This window comes from Chelonoidis abingdonii, chromosome 2 (assembly GCF_003597395.2).
Source record: "Chelonoidis abingdonii isolate Lonesome George chromosome 2, CheloAbing_2.0, whole genome shotgun sequence".
Classification (NCBI taxonomy): Eukaryota; Metazoa; Chordata; order Testudines; family Testudinidae; genus Chelonoidis; species Chelonoidis abingdonii.
The window spans coordinates 218,531,289-218,557,217 of NC_133770.1; the positions used below are offsets into that span (position 1 = coordinate 218,531,289).

The following is a 25,929-nucleotide window of genomic DNA, read 5'->3' on the forward strand; positions in this document are numbered from 1 at the left end:
ATATTTCAGCTGAAAGATAGCATCCTCCAGAAGCACAGAGCCCCCAGCCCATGGGAGGGCATTGGTTCAGTATCTAACTCAATGGCAACAAAGCTACCTACTGAATCAATAAAACCATTTCAGATAGCACACGATCTCTTATCCAAGTTCTTGATGACCCAAGATGGCACTGGATGCACAACAGCATCTTTCAGCACATGACTGCAGACTTCCCCATTGTGTTCCACTCCAAACCACACAAGGAATAACCAGTCAGCTGTCAATGAAAACATAAAACCAAAAATGAATTCAGAGCCCTTAAATTTTAAAATAAGGAGCATGAAACTCTACCCTCCTCCATCTTGTGCTTGTTCAGAAGCCATTGTGTGTTCAACAGAAGATTAGGTCTGTGGATCAAGTGTATTTATTTCACTGACGAGGACAAAACAAGACCAAATTCTCTTTTCTTCATTAGTGATGTGGAGCATTACCATTGATCACTAGTATAAGGTGTACTAGAAAGGACAGTTAGATCTCAGGGAATACAGTCTAGCAGATAACTAAGGACTGTAATATTACTTGTACATATGATTATGTTTGATTTATGTAGATTTATCCTCAAAATAAATTAAGAATAGAATATCTCAATTTATGTCATTTTTACTTTATTTAACTGCATTTATGTGCTTAACATTTACCTTCCCATTCAAATATCATTAGCTGCTAATTAAGATGTTGATCTGCAGATTGCATAGTTTGCAAAAAATCAAGTGCAAGCACTTACTACGTGTTTATCTAAGTCCAGCACACATATTGGTTTAGCATAAGCATGGCACATTTAAGTTACTGAACATTGTCTCAGTCCTCCACTTATTTTTTCTAACATACGATGAGCAAAAGAGGAAGTCAAAAATATTGTTGAAATACTAGGTATCATCTAAAAAAATCTAAAATGAGTTACATATATCCCTGTGTACTAACATTTTGACAGAATCAAGTATCAGAGGGGTAGCCATGTTAGTTTGGATCAGAATCAGTTGTTTCTAGTTTCAATAACCTTATTTAAAAGAAAATAAAACATATCAAATAAACCAATAATAATACTTGTTCTTATGTCCAGAAAGTAGATTGCCCTATTTGCCAAGATTAGTAAGCTGTTGTGCCTTTAAGGTTTTTCAAGTTACTTCCTTGCTACTTATAATAAGCATTCAAATCAAAGAAATACAGTGATTACTCTCTATTGGTGCAAAGGGCTCTGCTACGTACAATAAATTTTCATAGAACTTTTTAATATAATTTATGAATATTTGCTAGCAACATAATTGTCTTTTCTGCTGACATTTTCAAAGCAACACTGTGATTTGTTGGGTCTCCTGAGAGTCCGAGTACAAAACTGATAATTATATTAAATATACATAGACAATAAAGAATGTGTTTACATAACTATGCCCATAAATATCTGATTGAACAGTCATTGTTCTCAAATCCCTTTTAAGAGGCTCTCTGAGGAATCCAGTTCTAATGACATGATGGGTTAAAAGATGTTGCTCAGTCTTGTTCCATATTTAATTAACTTTCTTTTTTTAAACTTGTGATGGTGGAGACAATAACAAATAGCTCTGAAAAGAGAGAGAGCTTTGAAACATGAGTGAGATCTTGTCATGCTTTGTGCTTCACACACAGAAGATGATCTGCATGTAAGAGTTGGTAGCCTGGGACTTCTAGCTTCCTCAGGGAGTCCATTACTAGAGCATTCATAGTTCACTAATAAATAATAATAATATAATGAAAACCCCTCATATACATAAAAATAAAGGAAGCGAAAGTAAGGGGAAAAGCCCTGTGTAGTGAATGGATTCAGTAAAATGCCTAATTTGTTCATGCTACAGAGAAGTGGAGCAAGCATTTAAAAGAGAATGGTACATTTACCACTAAGACGTAAAGACTCTTTGAACATTAATTGAGCAATAATGTATGAATGAATACAATAGACTGGAATCAAGGTTACATTTCTGAATTTATGGACAGGATCATTCGAAAGAGTCCTTCTCACCATCACACTTTACTGCAGCACACAATATTCTGTTTTCACACTGAATTATATCTAATTGTCACCAATTATGATTCATTTACTGTTAGGTGTCTTGGTTGTCACAATATTAACAGTTGTAAGTCTTTCCTTTTGCAGATTGCGCAAATCTGTTGTGACATCTCAATAAACCAGGATTCAATCAAGGTGTGAATGAATTGTTAATCTTGTTATAAATAGAAGGTACCATATGTCAGTATGTAAGGGAGGTCTCCCTCTCCCTTTTGTTGAGGACAATGGTAGTGAAACAAAGCAAAAGAACATAGGTAGATAGTTCATCACATCAGGATTACAATAATGGTCAATAAAACATGGAGTGGATTCCATGTTGGATTCTGCCATCTAGAAACAGTTAGCAAACATAAGCCTATTTTAGGGTTCTCCTCATGCTATTTTTTTTTTGACAACTGTTGACAGTTCTTTGTACCAGGGTGCCCCAGATGAGGAAAAGCTATGAGAATGTTGTTCGGTTAGTTTATCAAAGAAGCTATGATAAACACCATTCTCCCCAGGAGTTACAAGTGTTCATTCCCTTATTATTTAAGTGCCTAACTTTAGGCAACCACATATGAAATGTTTTGATAAAAGTTCTTATTTTGGGGTGTTTGGAATCATAAAGGTTAGTGACCATTCCCGGATCATCTTTTGTGTAGACAGACACTAGTACATTTCCTCAGAAAACTGTGCTCAAAATGTTAACTGGATAAATTACGGCATTTCTGCAGTATAAATTCTATATGTATTCTCCCTTCAACCTGGGCAATTCTGGACTAATCATTTCATTAGACTATCACAGTAAAACTCATGTCTCTTAGAAATGACGGGATTAAAGCCAGGGTCTCAGAAGTGAGGGGATAGTTTGTCCATCAATCTAGCAAAACATCCTTGAGAAACAGATTTTCCCCCTTTGCATTCTGGTGACTGGTTTTAGGATTGGCTCATTGTAGCTCTTGCTGACCCAAACGGGTGGATAGCATGCCATAGCTGAAGTGCACACACACATCCACACACAGAACGTTGCGTATTGAGTAAGATGATATGTGTCTCTTGCTGTTTTTCTAAATGCTGTGATAAATCCCCACAGAAAACTCAGTCCTCACTGGGAAGTTTGAATATCTTCCATAATCTTTTTAAACAGCTTTTTAGGTATCACCAACAAACCTGTTTCTCACAAAAAGGTAAGTGGATTCCAGCACTTGATACTAGCAACCAGCTCTTAGAATCCATCTGGGAATGAATGTGACCATAAGACCTTCCTATTCCCCAGCACTAAACTGAAGGGACAATCAATGCATAAAGCCATCATCACATTTGCTGTTGATCTGTTTACTGTTACTTTATTTACATAACTAGAATTTCAACATCTTTGCATGTTTTGCAAGCTGTCAAGATATGAAATGCTAGTAATACGCTGTGTTGTGCTTGCTAACATATTTTTGACATATTTTAGCTTTTGATTATAAGATTGCATCTTTCTCAGCTACCATCTGTCTCAACTCAGTGGCACTCTGGCATTTACAAAAACAGTAGGGTGTAATATTTTTTATATATTTGAACTCTACTAGAAACATGCTATTTTCAGTCTTTACCAATATGTCACGCTTTCACACACGAAGGCTGAAATGTCTGATATCTTTTAAGGTATCTGTCAGGAATAAAGAACTTATCATCACATCCAATTTGGCAGAGATGAGTAAGATATTAATGAGAATGAAAATGGAAACAGTTTCTGACTTATAAATAGATCTGGCATTTTACATGCCTTGTGTACTGTTGCCTGAGTTTATCCTTTTGTCAGCACAAATGAGAATTTCATACGAAACCCAGGAATTTCTTTTTTGTACTTGGCAAATATGCATAAAATTCTTGAGGCTGGAGTTTTAAATGGGACACATTTTTCTTGAAATATCTGGCAACCAGAGACTTTCATACTTTGCTTCCACCTCCTCCACTCTCCAACTATGGAGAGTCAAAATGTGACAGTCAGCAAACTGGAAAATACACTTTATATCTACACGGACAGCATTAGGCCATCAGTTCCAGCCATTTGGACTGTTGTGATGCGCAATTCTAAGACCGCAGTATTTCAGCAACACTAGTTTCAATAGGATAAATTGAGCAACTCAAGCAACAGGATATACAATGCCTACATATCTAAAGCATGTCTTTGGCACGAATTCTCAGGTGAACTGGAGCAGTGTTTGGCAGACCGATGGGCAAATGTGGCTTTGCACAGCCTTCCCCTTCTCCTCAACACTGAGAGCAGCCAGGGACCAATTCAGCCCTTAGCCAGGGCTAAGTTACACTGGCTTATAACAGCCCCCTAGTGGATATTGTGCTGGTGGAGATCCCTGTACTGCAGCATGCTCTAGCCACATCCCCCTTCCACCGTCCATGACAGCAGAAAGGGTAAGTGACTTCAGGTTTAGAGAATCAGTGTCAGCTTTGGATTTAGAATTGAGGTCATTCCTGGTTCTGAATCCTGTACTCAGATCACTAGGCAATACTTCTCTCTCTCCAGGGTTTGAAGCTTGCACTGCATGTGAAATATGTAATAATTGCTCCACCTTGAGTTTATTAGAAATTTTGGATAAACTATGACCCATTAGCAGCCAAAGCATCAAGCAAACAGGAGTAAAACTATTGACTTTGCTAATTGGAAAAAAAAAATCAGTGAATATTTTCTTCAAGTGCATGTTTCAACTACAGTGAAGCAGCAGATCTGTTTTTAATGGTACTGTAATAAGAAAAAGAAAAGACACAATTGCTCTCATACATAATGGTAAACTGAATTTATTTCCTCTTGGAAAACAATTCCAGTAATCTCCAGGTTCAGACCGCAGAGTAAACATTAATAACAGTAACATACAGGTTAGTTCAACTGGATCAAGAATTTGGCTGTGTGAAATCATTAAGGAAAGTCTTGAACACTCAAAGCTTCAAATGGTATTCAGGAAAAAAAAGTTTCTTTGACAATCTACATAACAACTATTGCATATATGGTAATGCTATCTGTCATATCGCAAGGCTTACAAATATATATATGGGCCTTATTCAACGGTGGGTTCCTGCTCTGTGAGAAAGAGTCTTTTCATGTTTTTTGCAAGAATCTTCGGCAATAAAAAATAGTCTCGGATTCATCTGTTTGTATACCAAAAGAGAAAGATTCTAGACTTAAGTTTAAATGAAAGGAAGGCCAAACAGCTGTAGTATAACATAGCTATTTTTAATCCCTCTTTCTTGAAAATGACATTTTCTTAAGCCTTTTTCCTCACACACTATTATTTTAATCTTTCTTGAATAGGGCCCAAGTCCACTTGTCTTTATAAGACCATTTTAGTATCAGACAACATAATACATGTGCAACACTTTATATACAGGAAGTCTATCCGGTGCTCAAAAGTTCAAACACATGAACATCCAACAGTTTCAATAATACAAGTTGTATGGTACAATACAATGTTTCTGAATAATATACATTAACAATGAAAGTTTCGTGCAAAGAGTAAAACGTGTTCCCTTTTTGTGCCACAAAGGAGTCTCCTGAAGGGATGGGCATTGCACTAACTGCTATGTTGGGTCATCGTATGATTCTGAAACAAAAATAAAAGAAAACACTTAGTTGTAGTCTAGGCATTGCTACAAGAAAAAACTGCGTTAACAATGCTACCCGCTGAATATATTATAACATGTTTGCCATCTCTCTTTTAAGTGGCCTGGAGAAAGTTTGCTGTCAAAAGATGAGGCTTTTTTGCACTGGTATCATTTCTATAAGTCACATGAATAGCAGTTGAATACCTCAACATACATTAGAGCAAATTCTGCCCTGTTGAAAGTGAACATAACATCACTGGCCCCAATGCCCAGTCACACAGTGATGAATTTAGCCCATTATATTTAACGAGAGACATTTCTTTCTCTTATCTGGCCTTAATGCTTACACACTAGAAATATACTAATTTTAGCATCCTTATTAGAAAATGCAACCAGACATTTCTCCCCTAATCAGTAGCATATATTGTAAAATAGATGGAGAGGTGCCTACCAAAGCGCTCAGTTGGCTGACTGACAAGCAGGTGGGGCAGCCAGAACTATGCCTCTATCCACCAAAGAACAACTCAACCCTAGTTTCCTTAAGTGAATTTATTGCCATGTAAAGGTGACAACGTCACTCTGGAAATATGAAGTCCTCTATTTTTATCCACAGAAACAGTGCAAAGAGGGAAGCAGCAATGCAAGTTTCAGTACACCGGCTCTAATGCAAAGAGATCACCACTACTGGATGAGATGCTACTTTAGTCTCTGTGCTTCATCAGACAACTAAGAAAAGGTTCCCACTTCATGCTGATTCTTCTTTTGTGATGTAGACCATATCCACAGAGAACTGGACAAAGTCCACAATCTTATTTCACAGAGCACAGAACAGCCATCAGATAGCAACGAATTTTAGTCACTACTGACCCGGGCCCTATTCGGACCAGTGACCTAGAGGTGAAGGGAGTTGTGTCTCATTATCAGTTCCTAAACTGTGCGGTCCTCTGCCCTTGTTTTTATCACTTTTAATCTATGTACAGTCTCCTCTGGACTTCGACACTTTAAAACGAACCCATTCCCAAAAGATGGACATCATTTTCCATAAAGTGAACACGTATTGAACCACACCCACATGAGCCCCTCCTGAATACAAACATAATTACAGCCACAGGAAAACAAGGGTGAATATTGTGTGATTCCATGCTAATCTAACACTACATCATATCATTACACATGCACACCCGTTCATGGGACATTTGGCAAGAAAAGGAGCTCTCTTAGAGTAAGACTGAGGAATTTTTTAAGTAGTGTCTGTCTCAAGATGAAAAGGAAAATGACCCAGTGACACTTGGAAGCATGTTTTCCAGATGTGAATGCAAAATGATTAAATGCTGATATAGCAGGGACTCCAGATCCACCAAGGCCAGAGGGTTATAAAGAGATTAGTATTCCATTTGATTTCATACAGCATCTTCCACAACTCATCTCAAAGTGCTGTAAAGCAGTAACAATATGTTGCGGACTAAAATGTTGGTTGGCCATGGGTAATAGATTCTGACTTTAAACCACAAAAGCAAGGGAATGAAGAGTTAAGTCTGACCATCTACCCTTCTGTCATCCTGTTGCGTCCATTACTGCAGCACTTATAACACCACAGACTGATCTGAAACCCTGCACTACCTAAAAACAATGGGACAAGTTAAACATAGAGTGACAACCTAAATTTTGATTTTCTTTGCTTTTGAGCGGTTAATGTCAGAGCCAAATTGTTACCTTGAAGAGAGATTTTGGCGGTATATTTTGTTTTTGATCTATCTGAGTGTGCGTCAGTCATCCCCTGCTTTTTGACTGTCTGAACGACATGTAATCAGTTTTGGGTCTGGAAGAGACACGCAGCAGTGTGTGAAACAATTGAAAGGAGCTTTACATGTGTGCTCAGTACTTCGACTGCAATAACATTTTTTATTAAAAAATAAAAATGCACAAAAGTGAGAGAGACAAAACAAACCATGAAATGGGATCCACTCGCGCTGGCGCTCTGTGTTCCAGACTATACTGCCTGGCACATAATGGAGATTCTCAAGAGATAATGAAGACATAAATTCAGAAACAAGTGGTGTGAGAAAAATGCTGAATAGGGCAGGACACAACAAAAACACTGTTCCCAGTGCAAAGAGCTGGGGCAGCTTCAGCCTTCATCAAGCATCTCAGTATTTATTTTAAAGAGTCAAAACAGCATGCAATTGGTCAAGTTTTCCAAAGAAATTAATGCTTCCAAAATCTATTCTGAGGCAACAGTGAAATAAGGAGAAATACATATACAGCAGAAAGGCTATTTCATAAACTAAAACTGAAAGCACGTCACAGGCATAACATTGACAAGACAAGCAGGTGAAGGATGGGAGGGTAGAGAAAAGAAAAGGAGGAAAATTCTGTAATCCCACAGAGAGCCATATTCCATCCTACAAAAAGCCATCTATTGGAGACCCCACATCTAACTGACTGAAAATTGCAAACATTAATCCCAGTTATGAACTGTTGTTGTTTTTTCTGAGGGGCGTTGTGTTTAAAGTTTAGGGCAAAATTCTTCTGTATTATTCACATAGCAGATCTCAACGCTGATATTCCGCTCTCCCTATGTTCACAGAACTCTCACTTTCATAACAGTGTGAGTTCCCGCATGTGGAGAGAATAGAATATGGAACTCCTATTGCCAGGAAGATGGGAGACCTGTACACACAGGGAGAGCAGAATATTAGTGCTGGGATCTGCTGTGTGGCTATACCAGCAGAATCTACCCTTAGCAGAAGATACAGAACATTTAAGAGCAGAAGTTTTAAAAATCTCTATTCCAGAAATTTACTGTAGCAAATAACTTTCCTGAATTTGGAGCAATCAGGTTTTTGTTGGTTTTTTTTTTTGGCTAAATACACCTCTACCTCGATATAACGCTGTCCTTGGGAGCCAAAAAATCATACCGTGTTATAGGTGAAACTGTGTTATATTGAACTTGCTTTGGTCCACTGAAGTGTGAAACCCCTCCCTCTCCCCGAGAACTGCTTTATCGCGTTATATCCAAATTCGTGTTATATCGAGTGGCGTTATATCGAGGTAGCGGTGTATATATGTAATTCAGCTAAAGTGCTGAAGATATCTTATATTCATATCACCACAATAAAGACATGTATTTTCCTTTAAGGACAAAGTACAGTCCCTCTGTGAAGCAAAAATTTCTATTTCATACTTAGCAGTGGAAAAAGAAAAATATATCTTCCAATGCATCCTCACCAATAGAGTAGGGTAACATTTTCAAAGGTCCTCTGATTTCATGATGAAAAACTGGGCTTGCCACAAAAATGAGACTTTTGCACAGATAAAATGGCAGCCCATTTTGCCACAGCATCTATTACTCGCAACAAAAACCAAACAAACTAGGAAAGATGTTCACAAACCTCTACTTCTCTACCTTGATTTTATTTAGGAAACATTTATAAGAACTTGGCTTCAACATACTTCACAGATAAAATTCTTTCAAAAAATCTTTACCTGGTTTCTAGAGTTTAAGATCTCCCTAGCCGACCCAGCGACACAAACCCAGGATCCCAGCTCCCAGTGAGCTGCTTTAAACATTACACTACATGTATAGATAGCCTTGGGAAATCCCTGTACTTAGTGCTATAAGGTTAAAAAATCATACCCAGATTTCACTACAATAGTTGTAGATAAATCTCCTCTGCAAAGAGAATGGGGTTGTTTTGCAAAAACTGTTAAGACAGTAGAAAGTAATATTTTTTCTGTTATTTGGTATCTCTCTCTATATATCTCTCAAACAGAAAACAGACATAACTAGCTAGCAAAAAAATGCCATCCATCGCATCAAACTCAGTGAAGAAAAAAAATCCATTGATTCACTATCTCAATAGAATCTCTAATGTGAATTGCAGTTGTATTCAATTTAAATGAGATGGGTTTTATCTAGAAAAATAAGACACAATTGTACCTGAGAAGCCGTGCAAGGAGGGTACAAATAAAGAAATATAAAGATTAAATATAGATGTCTTCCTTCAACAGATGGTGACAGTACCACAGCAGCATGTTATTTTTTCCTTAGTTCAAGAACACAAACATCAGTAATCAATCATCACTGATTAACTAATTATGGTACACTATATGTTATCCTAGATATGAAATCCTTTATCTGCAGAAATTAAGGATAATCTTTATTTTATTTCTTTATAACCCGTTTGCACTACAATACAATTTCGGGTTGTAAAGAAGAATTCTACATTACTATCAACCTTTAAGCACTATGTTTTTTTTTTAACAAAAGCAATTGGTTTCCAACAGGCTGGATAATAAGTCTTTTGACCTGCATTCTTCTCTGACCCATTAAGGTCACCCCTGTGCTCGGGCATATAGCTGACTTAGGAAATGCCTGCAAGTCCTGCATTTCATCTCCTGCCCACTCAAAATAAAGCTTTCTTTAAATGTGTCTGTACGGGTCCCTAAAGACCAGGGAGGCATCCCTGTAGTGGGCAATGGAGGGACAGAAGCTTCTGCCTTTATTAATGAATGCAGACCATTATGAGTCTGGCTGGCTCCTGCACTGTTCCCAGAAGCATATACTGTACGTGACTTAAAATGCTAGAATATTGACACAAAGCAAGCTGGGCACCCCTAAGGAAAATTACTCCTTGGATATAATGTAGGCTCGTAACAGCTATTAGAGTACAAAATAAAACCCTCCGGGATCAAACTGACATATACCGCATTCTGCCTACTCCTCAAACATTAGAAGAATTTCTTTGTGAAGGCATTCTCAAGGACAGCATTAAACTGACTTTTGTAGCAATTTGCAACAGCTTTTTGGCTTACAGCTTTTAGTACTAAATCTCTAGTTAGAATCAATATAAGTACTATATCTTCCACATTAATCAATAAATTTGGTTCAATATATGTTCTATTAAATTATACTTTCTAATCAAGATTTTCTGCTTCTCTCCCCTGCTTTTTATTCCAAACTTCTTACCTTGTACCATAGTTTCCAAACTGTCTAGAGCTAACGACAGGATGTTGGATTTTCCAGAGTGGCCGGGGCAGAGGGGCCAGGGGAGTTAGGGGAAGGTTAAAATGGCAACTCAAGCAAAACCTTAATTAGAATGTTAATGCCAAATCATGAATTCAATTCCACAGTGTCAACATGGTTTCCTGAACTTCAGTCTGATACTTCATCACTTTACCTTGTCATGATATAATACCTATTACACAAAGCTCTCCACTACAAAAAAGGTGAAACAGTGAACACATGGCATGAAAAAAAGTTGTAACAACATAAAAAAACTTCAGAAACAAACCAACGTCAGGAAAACTCACAGCTAAGGCTGCTTTTGCTATCCTTATCCTCAACCCCATGGTGCCTACGTACTGTAGCACACAGGGGTCTCTGTCAGAGCTCCATTCCATTGTGCAGCACTGAATACCATGAATAGTTCTTTGCTGATAGACTGCAATGTGATTAGATCTGAGCCTATATTGAGGAGATATTTACATTTGTAAAATACTTGGATTTAATATACACTACTAATTAAGATGCAAAAAGAGTACAGTACAATCTTATTTAGCCAAAGTCTTCAGGGGTATTTGAAACAGTTGGATAAAAAGTGTTTCTAACAACCTAAATGATGCACACAACTATATTTCTGTTAGGTTTGCATGAATGAAGTAATTTTTTATAGATATGAAAATGCAATGTCAAAACCATAACCATATAAAAGCCATTGCACTCATTTGCCATTGTCTTGCAGATCCGACACATTGCATTGATGTCCCTGGCTTACACAGATGTAGTTTTTCTTTTCCTTGTCTCAATGTAATCACTGCAAACTTGCACAAAAACTGTTGCATTTTCTTTTGACATTTAACAGCATTTGACACAGCTCGCAATAACATCATATAATCCTTTCTAGGCAACACGGTGTCACCATTAAAGGAAAAGGTGAAATAAGATAATAAAAGAGAATAGCAGAAATGTATAGACTTTAAAGACAGAGAAAACTTATTAGGACATTTTATCCACTCTATCAGCGCAGGATTATTGCCTGCAATGTAATTTCAAATGTTTTGCCTGGTCCAATTTTAATTAGCGCTCCCAACACTTCCCTTGGGATACTATTTCATACTTCACAGACCTCATGGTTAGGATTTTTTCCTGTTGTTCATCCTAGGATAGAAAAAGACAGAACCAGCCCCAAATCACATATGCAACAAGATTTGCTTACTCAGGAGCTGGATTTAGACAAAGATTGAGGCCATTTCAAAGCAACTAAAAGAGGTAGATAGAACTTACCTGTGTCCCCATAACCAGGACTAACTGATATGGCACTAACAACTGGGTTGTTATAAGGTTTTAACGCTGTTCCAGGGACACGTCTAGATCCAGTCTATGCTACAATTTTGTAACTGGGTCAATGGATGGTTGTGTTGTAAACAATTCTCCTGACTCTGATATAGTTGAAATATAGATGAGTACGTAGTCCAAAGCTTATCAAAAGATAATCTAAAAATAAACTACCCCCCTCCAAATGCCAAATCATTATTTTTGAACCCTCTGAATTCAAAAATATTTCCATAATGGTAGCCCCTTAGAATGATACCTAATTTCCAGATGACGACACTTGGAAAATGGGTTCATTTATTGGAGTTGGAGGTCCAGCCTGGTGTGAGTGAGTTCAGCAGCTGGAAAGGAGATGATGTTTCATTGCTTGTCAAAGGCGAGGAGCAGGAAGCTAGCACAGGAGGATTTTGCAGCAGAGAAGAAAGAGATTACAGGCAGGTTATAGGCTAGTGAGGAGTAACTACTATATTCAGTACTCCAGTGCAATGCATAGACGAGAAGCAGTATTGCTCTCTTTTGGTGTTAAATGTCTTTACATGTTTTAGAAAGAGAAAACTGAAGGCTCATCCAGGCTGAAGATCTGCATACCAAGTCTGAACCGAATCTGAACCTACTACACAATTTAAACTCTGAAAATGGGGGTTTATATGCTTGGTATGAGCTACAATGGAGATACCTCCACTATACCTACCGAGTCTGCTCCTGTGAGGAGTTGTGCACCCTCAAATTCCACTGATGGAGAGGAAACTGAATAGTGTTCACCGCCTTGGAGCAATAGCGCCCTAATCAGGTATGATGAGCAATGAAAGGGTCATCCTTGGTCATGAGTGACCACTGTTAACAAGGACAATTTGGAAAAGTTCACGACGCATTACAATTATCCAAACAACTTAGTTCAATAAAGCTGTTTATCCGTTTTTGTATTATATTGAAGTGATTTGGAAATGGCACTACTGGCAACTATTCAGTGCATTCATGTTTACATCCAAGTCTTGCGCATTCTGACTCTCATACTTGAAAATCTTGAGAAAACAGAATCACAAAAAGCACTAACTGGATAGGATCCACTCAGGGATACATTTTGAAATTTAAAAATGCAACACTTCCATGTTTCTTCAGTAACTCTCAGAAAGCCACTAGTAAAATATCACTGATGGGCTGACCTCTTCCTGAAGTGATTACCGTATGCACAATTGCAATAACAATAATCAAGATGCTTCACTAAGAAGAGAAAAGTAATAGTTTAAATAAAAATGGGGAAGTAAAGGACCACTGGGAAATACGCTGCTAACATTAAAATCTTAACTCTTTAGAATATGATCATAACTACCCTGCTATAAATAATGAAAAATTCCATTGAAACTAATGGAGTTAGTGAAACAGGTGTTAGGGAGAGGAGAAGCGGGCCTGTATCAAATAGAAAAAAATGTATTTTGCACATGCTTAGGCTGACACTTATACCAAAAGAAAAACTACATCACTGGTACTAGGAGGGGACAGCCTGGACTCTCTCCACTATGTCAGACATAGTCAGTCAAAGGAGCAAACAGAAGCCAGAGCTGAATGATTCCACATTTGTCTGCATCTACAGTACAGTAGCTTTTATTGGCAATACTGCTTAATCAGATATCCAGGGATTAAGTCTGTGATTTACAGACAGTTGTGTTCTTGTGCCAGTTGTTGCTATGTTTCCATTTTTTTTCTTGTAATGTTTAATTGATCACGTTGGTGCTTTCTAAACTAGAACATCTGTAAACAAGTTTAAGAATGACCTCCTTCCTCCTTTATATCCATGAGTGATGCTCCTTATCTGTGCTCTAATTTTAGATATCTTAAAGACAAACAAATCTTTTTGTGGAGTGGAGGACAGGGAGGAAGGGAGACACCTTGCCTGATAACGTAATGTGTTCCTCTTACCTGAATGCAAATTTCCTATTTGCCTAGCTCTGAGTGCAGAACTGAACTCCTGGAACTAGAGCTACAGTATTGTACAGACTCCTTTGTAGGTCAAATCCAATTAAACAAACTACTGCCAAATATTTAACAGCTCAGTGTAGTAATTAGTGACAAATAATGGAGGCTTAAACTGACAATTGCACAGAAATGTCCTGTTGGAAATGTTACTCATTTCCTTCTCCTCTGGTTTTCTTTTGCTTGTTGAATTCTGATAGGTCTTTTTAGTAATTAAGCAGACATTTAAGATAAACGTTATTTTTGCACGTCCATTGTGTGTTTCTGCATGTGTCATCAGAAGAGCGTTCCTGTGGCCCTTTTCCTTCCCAACTTCCATTCAGCTTGTTCTAATTTAAAGCAGGATGACCACTAGCTGCCGGATCAGTGCATTGATTTCAAATCCTAAACTGACTGGTGGGCCTAGAATTTAAACTGTTCACAGGATTCAAAATTCACCCAGTTGAAATGGGGGCGGGGGGGGGAGCACACACAGCTGTGATTTATATGCAAAGGGTAACCTTTAAAACAATGATTATTTCTAGTTTTTCCAAAAGCACACGTACAAGAATTCCTCTGAACAAAATTACAAGAAACAATAGTTTCTTCATATGTCAAAGAGAAAAAACACTGTAACTTGCCTGTATTCCTTTATTATTTAGACAAGGTTGCGCAAACTTTTTGGCCCTAGGGTCACATCTGGGAATAGAAATTGTATGGCAGGCCATGAATGCTCACAAAATTGGGGCTGAGGTGGGAGGTGGCTCTGGTTGGGGGTGCAGGCTCTGGGGTGGGGCCAGAAATGAGGAGTTCAGGATGTGGGAGGGGGCTCCGGGCTGGGTCAGGGGAGTGGAGTGCAGAGGTGGAGGTGAGGGCTCTATGGTGGGGCTGGGCATGAGGACTTTGGGGTATAAGAGTGTGCTCTGGGCTGGAACCGAGAGGTTCGGTGGGCAGGAGGGGGATCAGGACTGGAGCAGAGGGTTGGAGTGCGGGAAGGGGTGCAGGCTCTGACTGGGGATGGGGGCTCTGGGGTGGACCTGGGGATGAGGGGTTTGGGGTGCAGGAGCATGCTCTTGGCTGGGATCGAGGGGTTCAGAGGGAGGGAGGGGTTCAGGGCTGGGGCAGAGGTGTGAGGAGAAACTCAGGGGTGCAGGCTCTGGGCAGCATTTACCTCAAGCGGCTCCCAGAAGCAGCAGCATGTCCCTTCCCTGTTGGAGTGCGGGGGGGGGTGGCATTGAAGTGGGGTCATTGGAGCCTGTACGAGCTGGAGGTGGGCTATGCTGCAGCTTCTGCGAGCTGTGTGGAGTGGCCACCGACCCTGCTCCCTGTCTGGAGTGCAGGAGGGGGCCATGTGGCTGCTTCCGCGAGCCGTGTGGAGCGGCCCCTGACCCTGCTCCTCAGTTGGAGCGCCAGAGCAGGGCAAGCCCTAGCCCCTGCTCACCAGTGGGAGCTTGAGGGCCGTCTTAAATGGGGCAGATCTGGCCCACGGGCCATAGTTTGCCCACCTCTGATTTAGACAGATCTATACAGACAACAAATCAACAGATCACTGTGTTCACTACACTACTTTGTGCTTATGGTTATCAGGTGACAAAAAGGAGCTCAGAACTTAGATTCTGCACATATTATCTTTGAGCATATAGTACCGCCTACACCAACGTTTAGCTTACCTAAGGTTATATATCCCCAAAAGATTAACAGAAAAATGTAAAGTGCAAACAGAGTTTTCACTCAAGTAAAAGTAAATGACACCCAAAGAGGGCCAAACTTTCAGATGGCGACAATCGGCCTCTAATTTCTCCTGCACCATCTCCACATGGAGACCAGCTCTTTAGGCACTGTACTAGTCAATATGCATGCATAATGAAGAGGACGTAAAAACACTTAAATGCATAATTTGTGGACACAAAATCTAGGGCACAGACAAGATGTGGCCCATACTCAATTGTGCCTTAATCTTAAAACAGGTGTGGGAGACAGTGAAAAGGTCTGGGGAACTGCCTCCCAATGTCAACACAGCTAACATGTCTGCTCATGTGTTTGTCTCCTGGTACCTTTCCCTCAAGAAGCCACTGACATAGGAACATGTGCAGGTTTAGTGGTAATGACAGAAGATTCCTGAGCCTACAGGTAGAGGTTCCCCCAGCTTTTTCATACTGTGACTTCATAACTAGCTATGCACTACCAGCCTACCTTGGATATACTCTATGATCCTTCTACTGATTTCCTTGGCACTTCGAATGAGGGACTAGTTTCCCCTGTGATTCCAGGAATCATGAGAAATGTCACAGTGGTTTATGTAGCACGCCTATTGCAACTTCACTCATTAAACTACCGGAAACTGCAGATAAGGACAATTCAGAGACCTGCCAAGTTGGCAAATATCTACGAATGAGAGGATCGTGTCCCATGTGTCAAGACTAAAGACAACATCAACTGGTAGCTGTGTTCCCTCCACTATGACCCAAACAACATTTTATTAAGAAAAGCAATACTCCTGCTGTACTGGTCACTTTAAGATAGGTCAGAACGTATTCCACCTTTGTTAAAAAGTTATCCATTTTCTATACTTTGATAAGCACATACACGGCAAAGCTACAAACTCAGAACACATTTACTGACATGTGGCACAAGAACAATAACATTTTACTTCCTTCACTGGGGATCTTGCTTGTAAAACAACAGTGTCTTGATCTCTACTGTCTTGGCCCTTGTGTAGATACTTCGTGTAATGTGAGTGTAAAATGCTACCAAAGCAGAATGGTTGAGCTTCACACCCTCTTTGCGCTGTGTCAATGACTGCACAAGTGGCATGGCAGTGAGGAATTAGGCTCCAAGTAAATATTACAAGATTTTTCTCTTCTTTTATAAACCTTTCTTATCCTCATCTCTCCATGAGTGATACAATATCCATCTCAAAATCATTATGTTCCTTGGGTTTGGTTGGCCTCTCTGTTTCCTCTCGCACACTTGGACATTGGCATATGCTGTTAGCTCCTACCTTTCCATGAGTTTATAGTAGAGGGAAATGCTCCCCCCACCTCGTGGTTTGGTTTATGATGCTACATTACTATACTTCTTCACAACTAGTGAATTCACCCCTTTGCAGATGCCAGTTTTGTCCCTTATTGCTTGTTGTTATTTTTTGGGATGGCAATCCTCTGATCAAAGTGAAAAGAATCACATTTAGGAGGGAAAATAACTGACACCAGTTACACTGAGCAGCCACTCAGATGTAGTGCCAAGCTCTCTGAAAAGCAGAACTTTAATTCCTTTACAAAAAAAAATGTGCTGTAACTATGGAGAGACTAATCTATAACCCTCGCATTCTTACATAATTTGCTACTCCAAGTTCATTTTAATTCATTACAATAAAACTACCTAATTAAAATAACTCTTTAAAGTGAAGTATTAGCTTGATCCCAGAATAAAGGCAGAATCTTGTCTATCAGAGGGCGATTCATCACACCACACCGCACTCTTATACAAATTCAAAGGTAAGCTATAAACAAGTACACACAGCAATATTGCTATGCATAAAGGGGCAGGCAACAGGAGGTCTGCTTTCTAATCAGTCCTCAAAGGAACCTGCCATACAGAAGTGGCACTTATTCTAATTTAAAGCTCTTACATTTATTTTATCTTGACAAAATTTATAAACTAATAACTTCCCTAAACTGACTGGCGCTCCAAACAGAAAAAGAGTCGACACAAAGATTTGGGCCAAGGGAAAAAGCAGCTTTCCCGGAAAGTTACTATCTCCTATGCTGAGATGAAACGTGTTTGGGGGCTACTCTTACTGTCCTTACAGTTCAACAACACGTCTGCACAATATCATCAGCAAGATTTGTACTATCACTTCACTGTGGACCGGATCCTATTGTCAGTGAAGTTCTCTTCAGCATTTGAAACATTTTAACATCTATATCTTAGCTTTGTGGCCACGTCATCTATAGAAATATTTCTGATTGGTATTAGAAGAGCTCTTAGTTTGGCCTATAGCTCTCTTTTAAAATGCTGTTAAGTTGGCAAGAAGATCTATAATGTAAATGACAGCTTTAAAAATATTTGTTATTAATGTTAAAGTTCACATTTTTTTTGGTTTCTATTATTTTTGTCTCACATTAGTTGCTAAAAACAATTAAAAATTACATGCTTCAAACAAACACATACAAAAAGAAAAACAGAAAAGCAGAAAGAAATAGTAAGGGTTAAACAGAAAGTCTCTTGAATATATGCAGAATATTGGAGAACGTTTTGTCATGTCCTAAAACACACCACTTTGTAGAAACTTCTCTTTCAAATCTAAGCAATGCAACAGTAAAACAACTTCAGGCAAAATTCCTCCTAAATTACAATGCCGTTTGTGTCAGAGCACACATTACTTCATACTGACATGTCAGCATGTTTCTCCAAACTATCTTTGGGAACACAATAAAAAGACAAATCTGCAAGTCTGTAAGAAACTTTCAGCTGTTGATAAAAGTATGTGTCACTCACAAATTACAGTCTGCTGTACAGTACAAATTGATCTATATTGATCCTAATAGTAAATGCCCCTTTTTATCAACATAGCTGTATAAATCAGTTAGGATTATGGTTGTAAAAGAACAGTTAAAGCTACTCAAAATTCTCGAGTTTTAATTCAAGAAAGAAAGATCTGGGTCTGGAAGGGTGACCTGGAGTGGGGTAGGGAGACTTGTACTTGGGCAGCACTTACTAATTCAATATAGATCAAACTATAAGGCCAACATTTTCACAGTTGGGTTCCATTAAATCTGGACTGATTCTCAAAGAAACAGACCACCCACAATTCCCCGTTAAATCAACACGAGCTGAAGGTGCTGAGCAACTGACTCTTGCAGGATCCAGTCTCAAACCAGACCACTTAGGTGATCCAATGTGGTTTTAGATGCCCAGCATTAGACACCAGTGTTTGAAAGTTTTGGCCACATGGGTTTACACTAGTCTGAATTGGTTGTCTAAAAATCTAAATAATTTACCAGAGAATACTTTATCAGCTTTTTGAACCATCCCATAGAATTCTTCGGCAGGGATATAATTTTCAATCAGTTCTATAGGAGAGTCCAAAACCTATAGAGAGAGCGGGTGGCACAGAACCAATCAAGTACTCTGGCTCTACGCCACCCAGGCATTCCTGCACACTGAGAGAATCCTTAGTTGTCTGGCTAATGCAGCTTTATAGCACTTTTGTGCTGCCAGAGTCCAAGCTGGGGGTTGAGGATCTGGATCTTAATTTTCAAAGTAGTTTGCAAACATTAACTAATTCATCTTCACAGGCAATGTAGGTAACGATATATAATCACTGCCATGCAGATGTAGAAATAGACACGGGGGTTACATTTTCAAAAGCGTATTTGTATATGCACAATCCCCAATGTCAGGGCACGCTTGCACTTAAAGGGAACTTTTGAAAATTTGGCCCTGAGAGAAGTCAAGTGAGTTTCCCAAGGCCACAGCTGGAATTAGTGGCAGAGAAGGGATTAGTAGAGGCCTCTTGACATCCGTTCTGGTGCTAAGTCCACACTGCCTCTCATGGAATATACTGAAACATTCTGTTGAATTCAATCAGTGTGTTTCCTCATACAAAACTGATTACTGCATGTCATCCTGTATAATCTCTCCTATAAGACAGACGTTCGGCATGCCCCCTTCTCCCAGAATCCCTCCATCATGAGCTGAAAGGTTACAAGCAAGTTGTGTTCTCGTTGTTGAGACTGAAAATGGTTCTGTGTTTTGCTAAGCATTCCTCTGCAGCATGGGCAGTGTGTGCATGTGTGTCTGAAAACGACCCCAATGAAAAGGAGGGAATGAGAGATGCTAAACAATGCTGCACAAAGTTGCAGACTGTTCGGCTACAGGCCAGAAAATGAATCCAATTTTTCATTCTGTCATTATAAATATTTCAGAGCAAATGGTACTGATTTTCTGCAACTGTGGTTAAGCAAAGGGCCTCTGAGTGAATATTAAAAAAAAAAAAAAAAAGTCGGAGAGGAGAGGAAGAAAAAGAAAAAGGGGGAGGAAGGAAATTTAAGGTTAGCAACCAATTAATTTCTTATTTAAATGTAAAAGATACTGGGAGAAATTCTACAGTGATATAGTGTGTGACTCAAAGGAGAAGGGAAAAAAAACATTTACTCTGCTCTTCTTCTGACAGTTTCTCATAAAATATCTGCAGTCCATCTATCTTTTAGTACTCCAGGCTCCTCTGGAGAGCAGAAAATAGTAGTTTAAAGCTCACTTCAGTGCCAGTCTGCGGGAGATTGCTTTCCACAGGACCCCTGCTGATGGAGGCCTAGGGGAAGAGGCCCAGGAGTTATTCAATCAGCCCAAGACTCTGGGGCAGCTGGGGGTCCTTTGAGGGCTGATTATAAAGCTGCCCTCCTGTTGCCTGCCTCAGAACAGAACGAAATGAGCAGCCTCTTGCTGAGCAGATTCTGCAAGAAGGAATTTCACCTGTCATGGAGTTTGTCAGAATTCAGGATTTATCTTGGTGCAAAATTAATAAAATACCAAGTAGGATTTCAGCCTGACTACTCAGCTGTGTCATCTCAAAGTGATCTTTCACCCTAGGAAACCTGGACACTGAGCTACTGAAGTCATTCTTGCCCTACTTTTACTGTGCAGAACGCTATGACTGCATAACAAAACTATTAGCTGTGGATTTCCTGACAATTACACCAAACGTCAAGTGGTGGGTGGGTGCTACTGTCTGAAAGCATGACCTTTCACCTCACTTCTGTGGTTCAAAAACCTCCCGGGAATAAGCTAAGAGTCTGAAATATAAAAAGGCCATTTCTGCAGTTTATAACACAGTGGGTCCCTTATGGCACCACATCTGTTAAATTCATACACTGGTATTTCAGGCCTGGATTTGATTTATACGTTTTAAAAAAGTACAAACAACAGACTATGTTAAGATCAAATATCGTGAAACTCTACAAATTAATCTTGCTGCTGCAATGAACCATCTGCAGTTTCATGGTACTTTTAGGCATAACACACTGCCTAAAACCCACCCTAACAGCAAGGGGCCAGGCTAATAAAGGATCATCTCAAAGCTCTGTGGTCCAGTTCCGTTCTTTCTAAAGTGTAGGGTAGTGTCAAGTCAGTTCTCTTTAGAGACGGTCTTCCACCATACAAATCTCAATATTTAAGTAAAATTATGTTAGCTTATGATCTCTGCTCATGTGAATCCCAAATCTCAGGTAGCATAGAAGCAATTAACTTGCAGCCTCCAAGCTGCTTCAGTTCAGAAAGGAAGTCAACATGAAGAAAATAAAATAGTTGTCTGCACCAACCAGGCGATGGGTGGGTAAATACTATTCAATGTACAATGTTGTTGGCACCTCATATCACAATGCTAAAAAGGGAGAGTCACTGTACCAACAACCAGCAGAACAGTCACAGACGGGGAACAAATATAAAACTTTGCCAGTAAACGCTCTACCCTGTCCCTACACTTTTTCATGCAGATTATCCATTTTAGTAAATTTAAGACAGGTCGAGGAGTTTAAAGCAACAGACACATGTTTTTATTAATCTGGCTAATCAGCATTTTCTAAATTAGAGTTTAAATGAAACTAATATATCCCTTCCAGCTCTTTCCATTTAAATGACAATTCAACATTAATACACATCATAAAGCCACCTTTACCAGGCAGTAGCAGTCTGACAGTTTTAACACCAAGAGATGTCACAGTAAAGCGAGAGAGAAAGAGAGAAAGCACGCAACTGAATGCACAGATGGTGGGAGGGGATGCAGGGTGCTCTCAGCAGGCTACAGTAGAGATGCATTAACTCCACAGAGGGATAAGGGCTTCCCACCAGTACAGTCATGAATTATAACTGAGCATGGGAGTGAGTTCTTAGTGCCTGTCTCACAGCAAATATACTGTTCCATTTTCCTGCACAATCACCTTTCACCTTTGCAAACTCAAAGCAAAGCAAAATGTACTGCTAATATTTAATGGTATCACAGTTTCCAAATATTATATGCCATATATCTACAGATACAGAGAAAACTAGTAAATATCCATCATCTAGTCAGACACAGACAGACAGATATACACCCAGCTCACGTTTAGTCTAGTTTGGGTTTAATGAGGTAATTCTGCTATAGCATGAGATTCTAACAATGCAGAAACATCTACAGCTGTATGTACAGATATGCAGAACTCAGCAGTTTTGGTCCACAGGGAATGAACCACTTTTTGTTTTCAGTCTACAGGATGGGGTAGGGGAGCTCACCCAGAGCTTCGAATGCAAGGCAAACACCACCAAAATAATCTCAGATTTCTGCCCAGTTTTGTGTCAAATCCACCGTATTTCACACACTTTCCACCCAAACTCCTAGGTCAGCCCCACTTTGCTCAAAGCATTATTAACCCAACCCAGACAGCAGGTTTAGCAGTAAACCTGAAACCTGTTCCTCCGGGATTAGGGTTTTGTTATGAACAGCTCCAGTTGTGTTGCCATCTGCATTCAAATCTTTTTGACTAATGCTTTGAATGAAGCAATGTAAAGATGCTGATGTTTTGAAAAGGAAGAAACTCGTTTGAGCCAAGATCTCTGTTTACTGTACTTTCCTGGACATGTCCCTTGAGGAATCACTAGCCATACCGTAGGTGTTGTAGTGCTGTTGTTTTTTAACAAACTATCTGTACCACTCTGCTCCTTGCAAAGGGAAACCATTCCCTCCCAACTTCCCTCCCGCTCAGTGAACTTATCAATGGAAATACTTGTTATTTTAGGCAGTTTAAGATTTTACCATTTTAAAAGGATTCATTTACCCTGTCTTTCACTTTCGTTTAAAGGCTCACTGTTCCTGCTCTAAATGACAGCACCGCAAGCACTGCTTTTGAGCACTATTCATCTTGCCTACCACATCTCAGGCTTTTACACAGAACGTGTCTCTCTCTCCCCAACAATGGAGCCTTACTCCTTCATAGCTTCAGGGCAGAGACTGTTAGTAGCTGTAGACTTGCTGCAAAAATCACAAATAAAGGCTACAAATGTGAATTTCCCTTAAACTACAGGTTCAGCTCTAGAGGTACCTTGCTATAGCAAACTCCGTCAAGAGCAAATAATATATCTTTCTCCAACTGCACGGCAGCCACCCTTTTGAAGCTGCTTTCCAAATGGTCAGACCCCTCAATGCATCAGAACCTCAGTGAAATTAACGCTTTCCTCCCTTCTAGGTCTACAATCAATATTCACATTTTTTGCTTTCCTCACATTTAACATGCTTAATCTTGGTGGAGCTAGGAGTCCTCCAGAGCATTGGGAGTGGGGAGGGGAGAACCCCACCAGAGTAATGGCTTGAGGAGATCCAATGCTACAGTGGCTAAGCTCTGCCTCTGCTTCAGGTTTCAGACTAGAGATCCCTCATAGTGGCTGAAAGAGCAGAATTAAATCTTCTTCTGTCTTTGCCATGTGGGAAGCAAGTTTTGCTGTGCAAAAACCAAATGGGTTCAAGAGCCATATCCCAAATGGTGACACGCTCAGTGATGTAATAGCAGCAACACATCCCAGGGTGCTGCAGCCTATAGGGTCGGAACCAGCTGGGCAGTGCCAGTACTTTGCCTGTGCTATGCACAGAAATGGGAGTCAGATGCAGGTCTGGAATGGGAGAGTTCCAATGGCTCAGTGGCAGCCTTCTGCCTCACTGTGTGGAAAATTGCAGAGCCAGTGGAGAGTGGAGCCTGGAATGATGAGCTTATTCAAGATGTTGAGAGGGGAAGGGAGGGAGGTTTGCAAAACTGGCCAGGAAGCTCTTCAGTACACCATTCCTGGATGCTTCATACAGTCACACTGATGGCCATCTGTTGTCAGCCCTGGGCCAGAAGAAAGATAATATAATGGCAGCTATTGGTCGCCAACAGCAGGGCAGTTGTAGGAAGGAACGGGTCCCAGAATGAAGAAGTGGTGCTTCCTGTTTAGCATAGAAAATCAACTCACCGATATCAACTACATTAGCAAGAAATGAGTGAATGGACAATTAAGAGAACTGAACTGAGCTACCAAGGAAACTATTCAAATGCAAATAGAGCCCTTATTTCTATCATTTTCTTCCACTTACTCTGAAAGTGTTAACCAACCAATCTGACTAATTTTGGTATGTACAGTGAAACATTTAGGACACAGATGATAAAACTGATTTTGGGGACAAAACCGAATTCTGTTTTTAAATGATTATCTGTGGGTCAAGATATAAATGTACTATTTAGCCCTCTCAATCCACAGCAGATCTCCCTCTGGTGTCAGTAGGAGGGTTTCACAAGAACTATGATAGTACAACCTGGCCGTTTTGTAATAACTGAAATTTCAGTTATTATTCTCATTATTTACTGTCTGATTCACGCCTTATTGTTACCATCAATATCCCTCAGCAGAAAAATATACTCAACTTCATGACCACTACTAGTTCTGTCTTTTGTTTCTCTCTCTTCCCCATGTTCCTGTTTCTCTCTCCCCAATCTGCCTCATACTCTCTTCTTCTTTTGTCTCTCTGCATTTTTCTTCCTGCAGCAGTTTAAAGTTTTCTCCATGGACTTCACTCTCATCCCCTTCCCCATCCCATATGCTAAAATGATTAGCAATGAAGACATTAATGTTGACATATATGCACCATCATTAGGTTTCAGCGTTAAAACCCGCTAAGTGGTTGGAGAAATAGTGGAGCTTCCAACTCTCAGAGCCATTGTTTCAGACTCCATTTCCAGATTAAAGAAGACATTGATGGATTGATTTACATTTAGTTAATGTTAGGAAAACCATCTTTGAAATCACATGGTTCAGAAACTTCATCTAACGTGAAAACTTAGATTCTGCAGAATCTGATCATGTATTCTGGAAAAGACGGTTACTCACCTTTGTAACTGTTGTTCTTCGAGATGTGTTGCTCATATCCATTCCAGTAGGTGTGCGCACGCCGCGTGCACGTTCGTCGGAGACTTTTACCCTAGCAACACTCGGTGGGCCGGCAGGATGCCCCCTGGAGTGGCGCGGCTATGGCGCCGGATATATACCCCTGCCGGCCCGACCGCTCCTCAGTTCCTTCTTGTCGGCTACTCCAACAGTGGGGAAGGAGGGCGGGTGTGGAATGGATATGAGCAACACATCTCGGAAGAACAACAGTTACAAAAGTGGATACCGTCTTTTTTCTTCGAGTGCTTGCTCATATCATTCCAGTAGGTGACTCAAGCCTTCCTAGAGACGGTGGGTCGGAAGCGAGACGTTGCAGATGTAAGATCGCTGAGCAATCGGTGGCATCGTCTCTACAGGATGCATCAACCAAGCGCGTTAGTGAGATGTAAGGTATCGACGCACGAGGTAGCTGCCAGCTATCTCCTGGGATGGGACGTGGGCAGGGAAAGCGGTGGACGAGCTTTGAGCCCGAGTAGAGGGCGGTGAGGTGGGCCAATTGGGACGTGAGCCAAGTCAAGCACGTCTCCGGATATAGGGATATCACATGTGATAGCCTTGGGAGAATAGCATACCTTTTCATACGTCCGCACTGCTATTAAATAGTGGGGCGATGTGCTAAGGATTTAGTCCTCTGGATGTAAAAGGTGAGGCGCCCGGCGGAACATCCAGGTGTGTTAGCTGCTGGTCTGCGCGATGCATGCGGTCGGGAAGAAGACGGTAGAAAATGTCTTGGATTAATATGGAACGGCAGAGACACCTTGGGGAGGACAGCCGGGGTGTGGTCTGTTAAGACTGGAACCTATATTCTTTGTTGAAAGATGTGTATGGGGTCTACCACAGAAGGCATGGAGCTCAGAAACCGTCTGGCCGAGGTGATTAGGACCAGAGGAATGTCTTCCAGGACAGGTAGAGCAACAGCAAGTGGCTAATGTGCTCGAGGAGGGGCGTACGTGAGCTAGGGACAGCCACAAGTGAGATTCCAGGAGGGGAAGGAGCTTACCGGGGGGTTAGAGTCTCTCCAGTCCCTTAAGGA

At 40.3% G+C, this 25,929-nt stretch overlaps 1 protein-coding gene across 12 annotated transcripts in view; it reads right to left on the bottom strand.

Moving 5' to 3' along the window:
- Positions 1-4,845: 4,845 nt before the first annotated feature.
- ZNF521 (zinc finger protein 521) overlaps positions 4,846-25,929 on the bottom strand; it is a 285,223-nt gene continuing 264,139 nt past the window's right edge. For all 12 annotated transcript variants that reach the window (XM_032799036.2, XM_032799035.2, XM_075062981.1 and 9 more), the window contains one exon: positions 4,846-5,661. In XM_032799036.2, the coding sequence (XP_032654927.1) occupies positions 5,632-5,661 (30 nt within the window). In that variant the 3' untranslated portion in view covers positions 4,846-5,631. The remainder of the gene's footprint in view (positions 5,662-25,929) is intronic.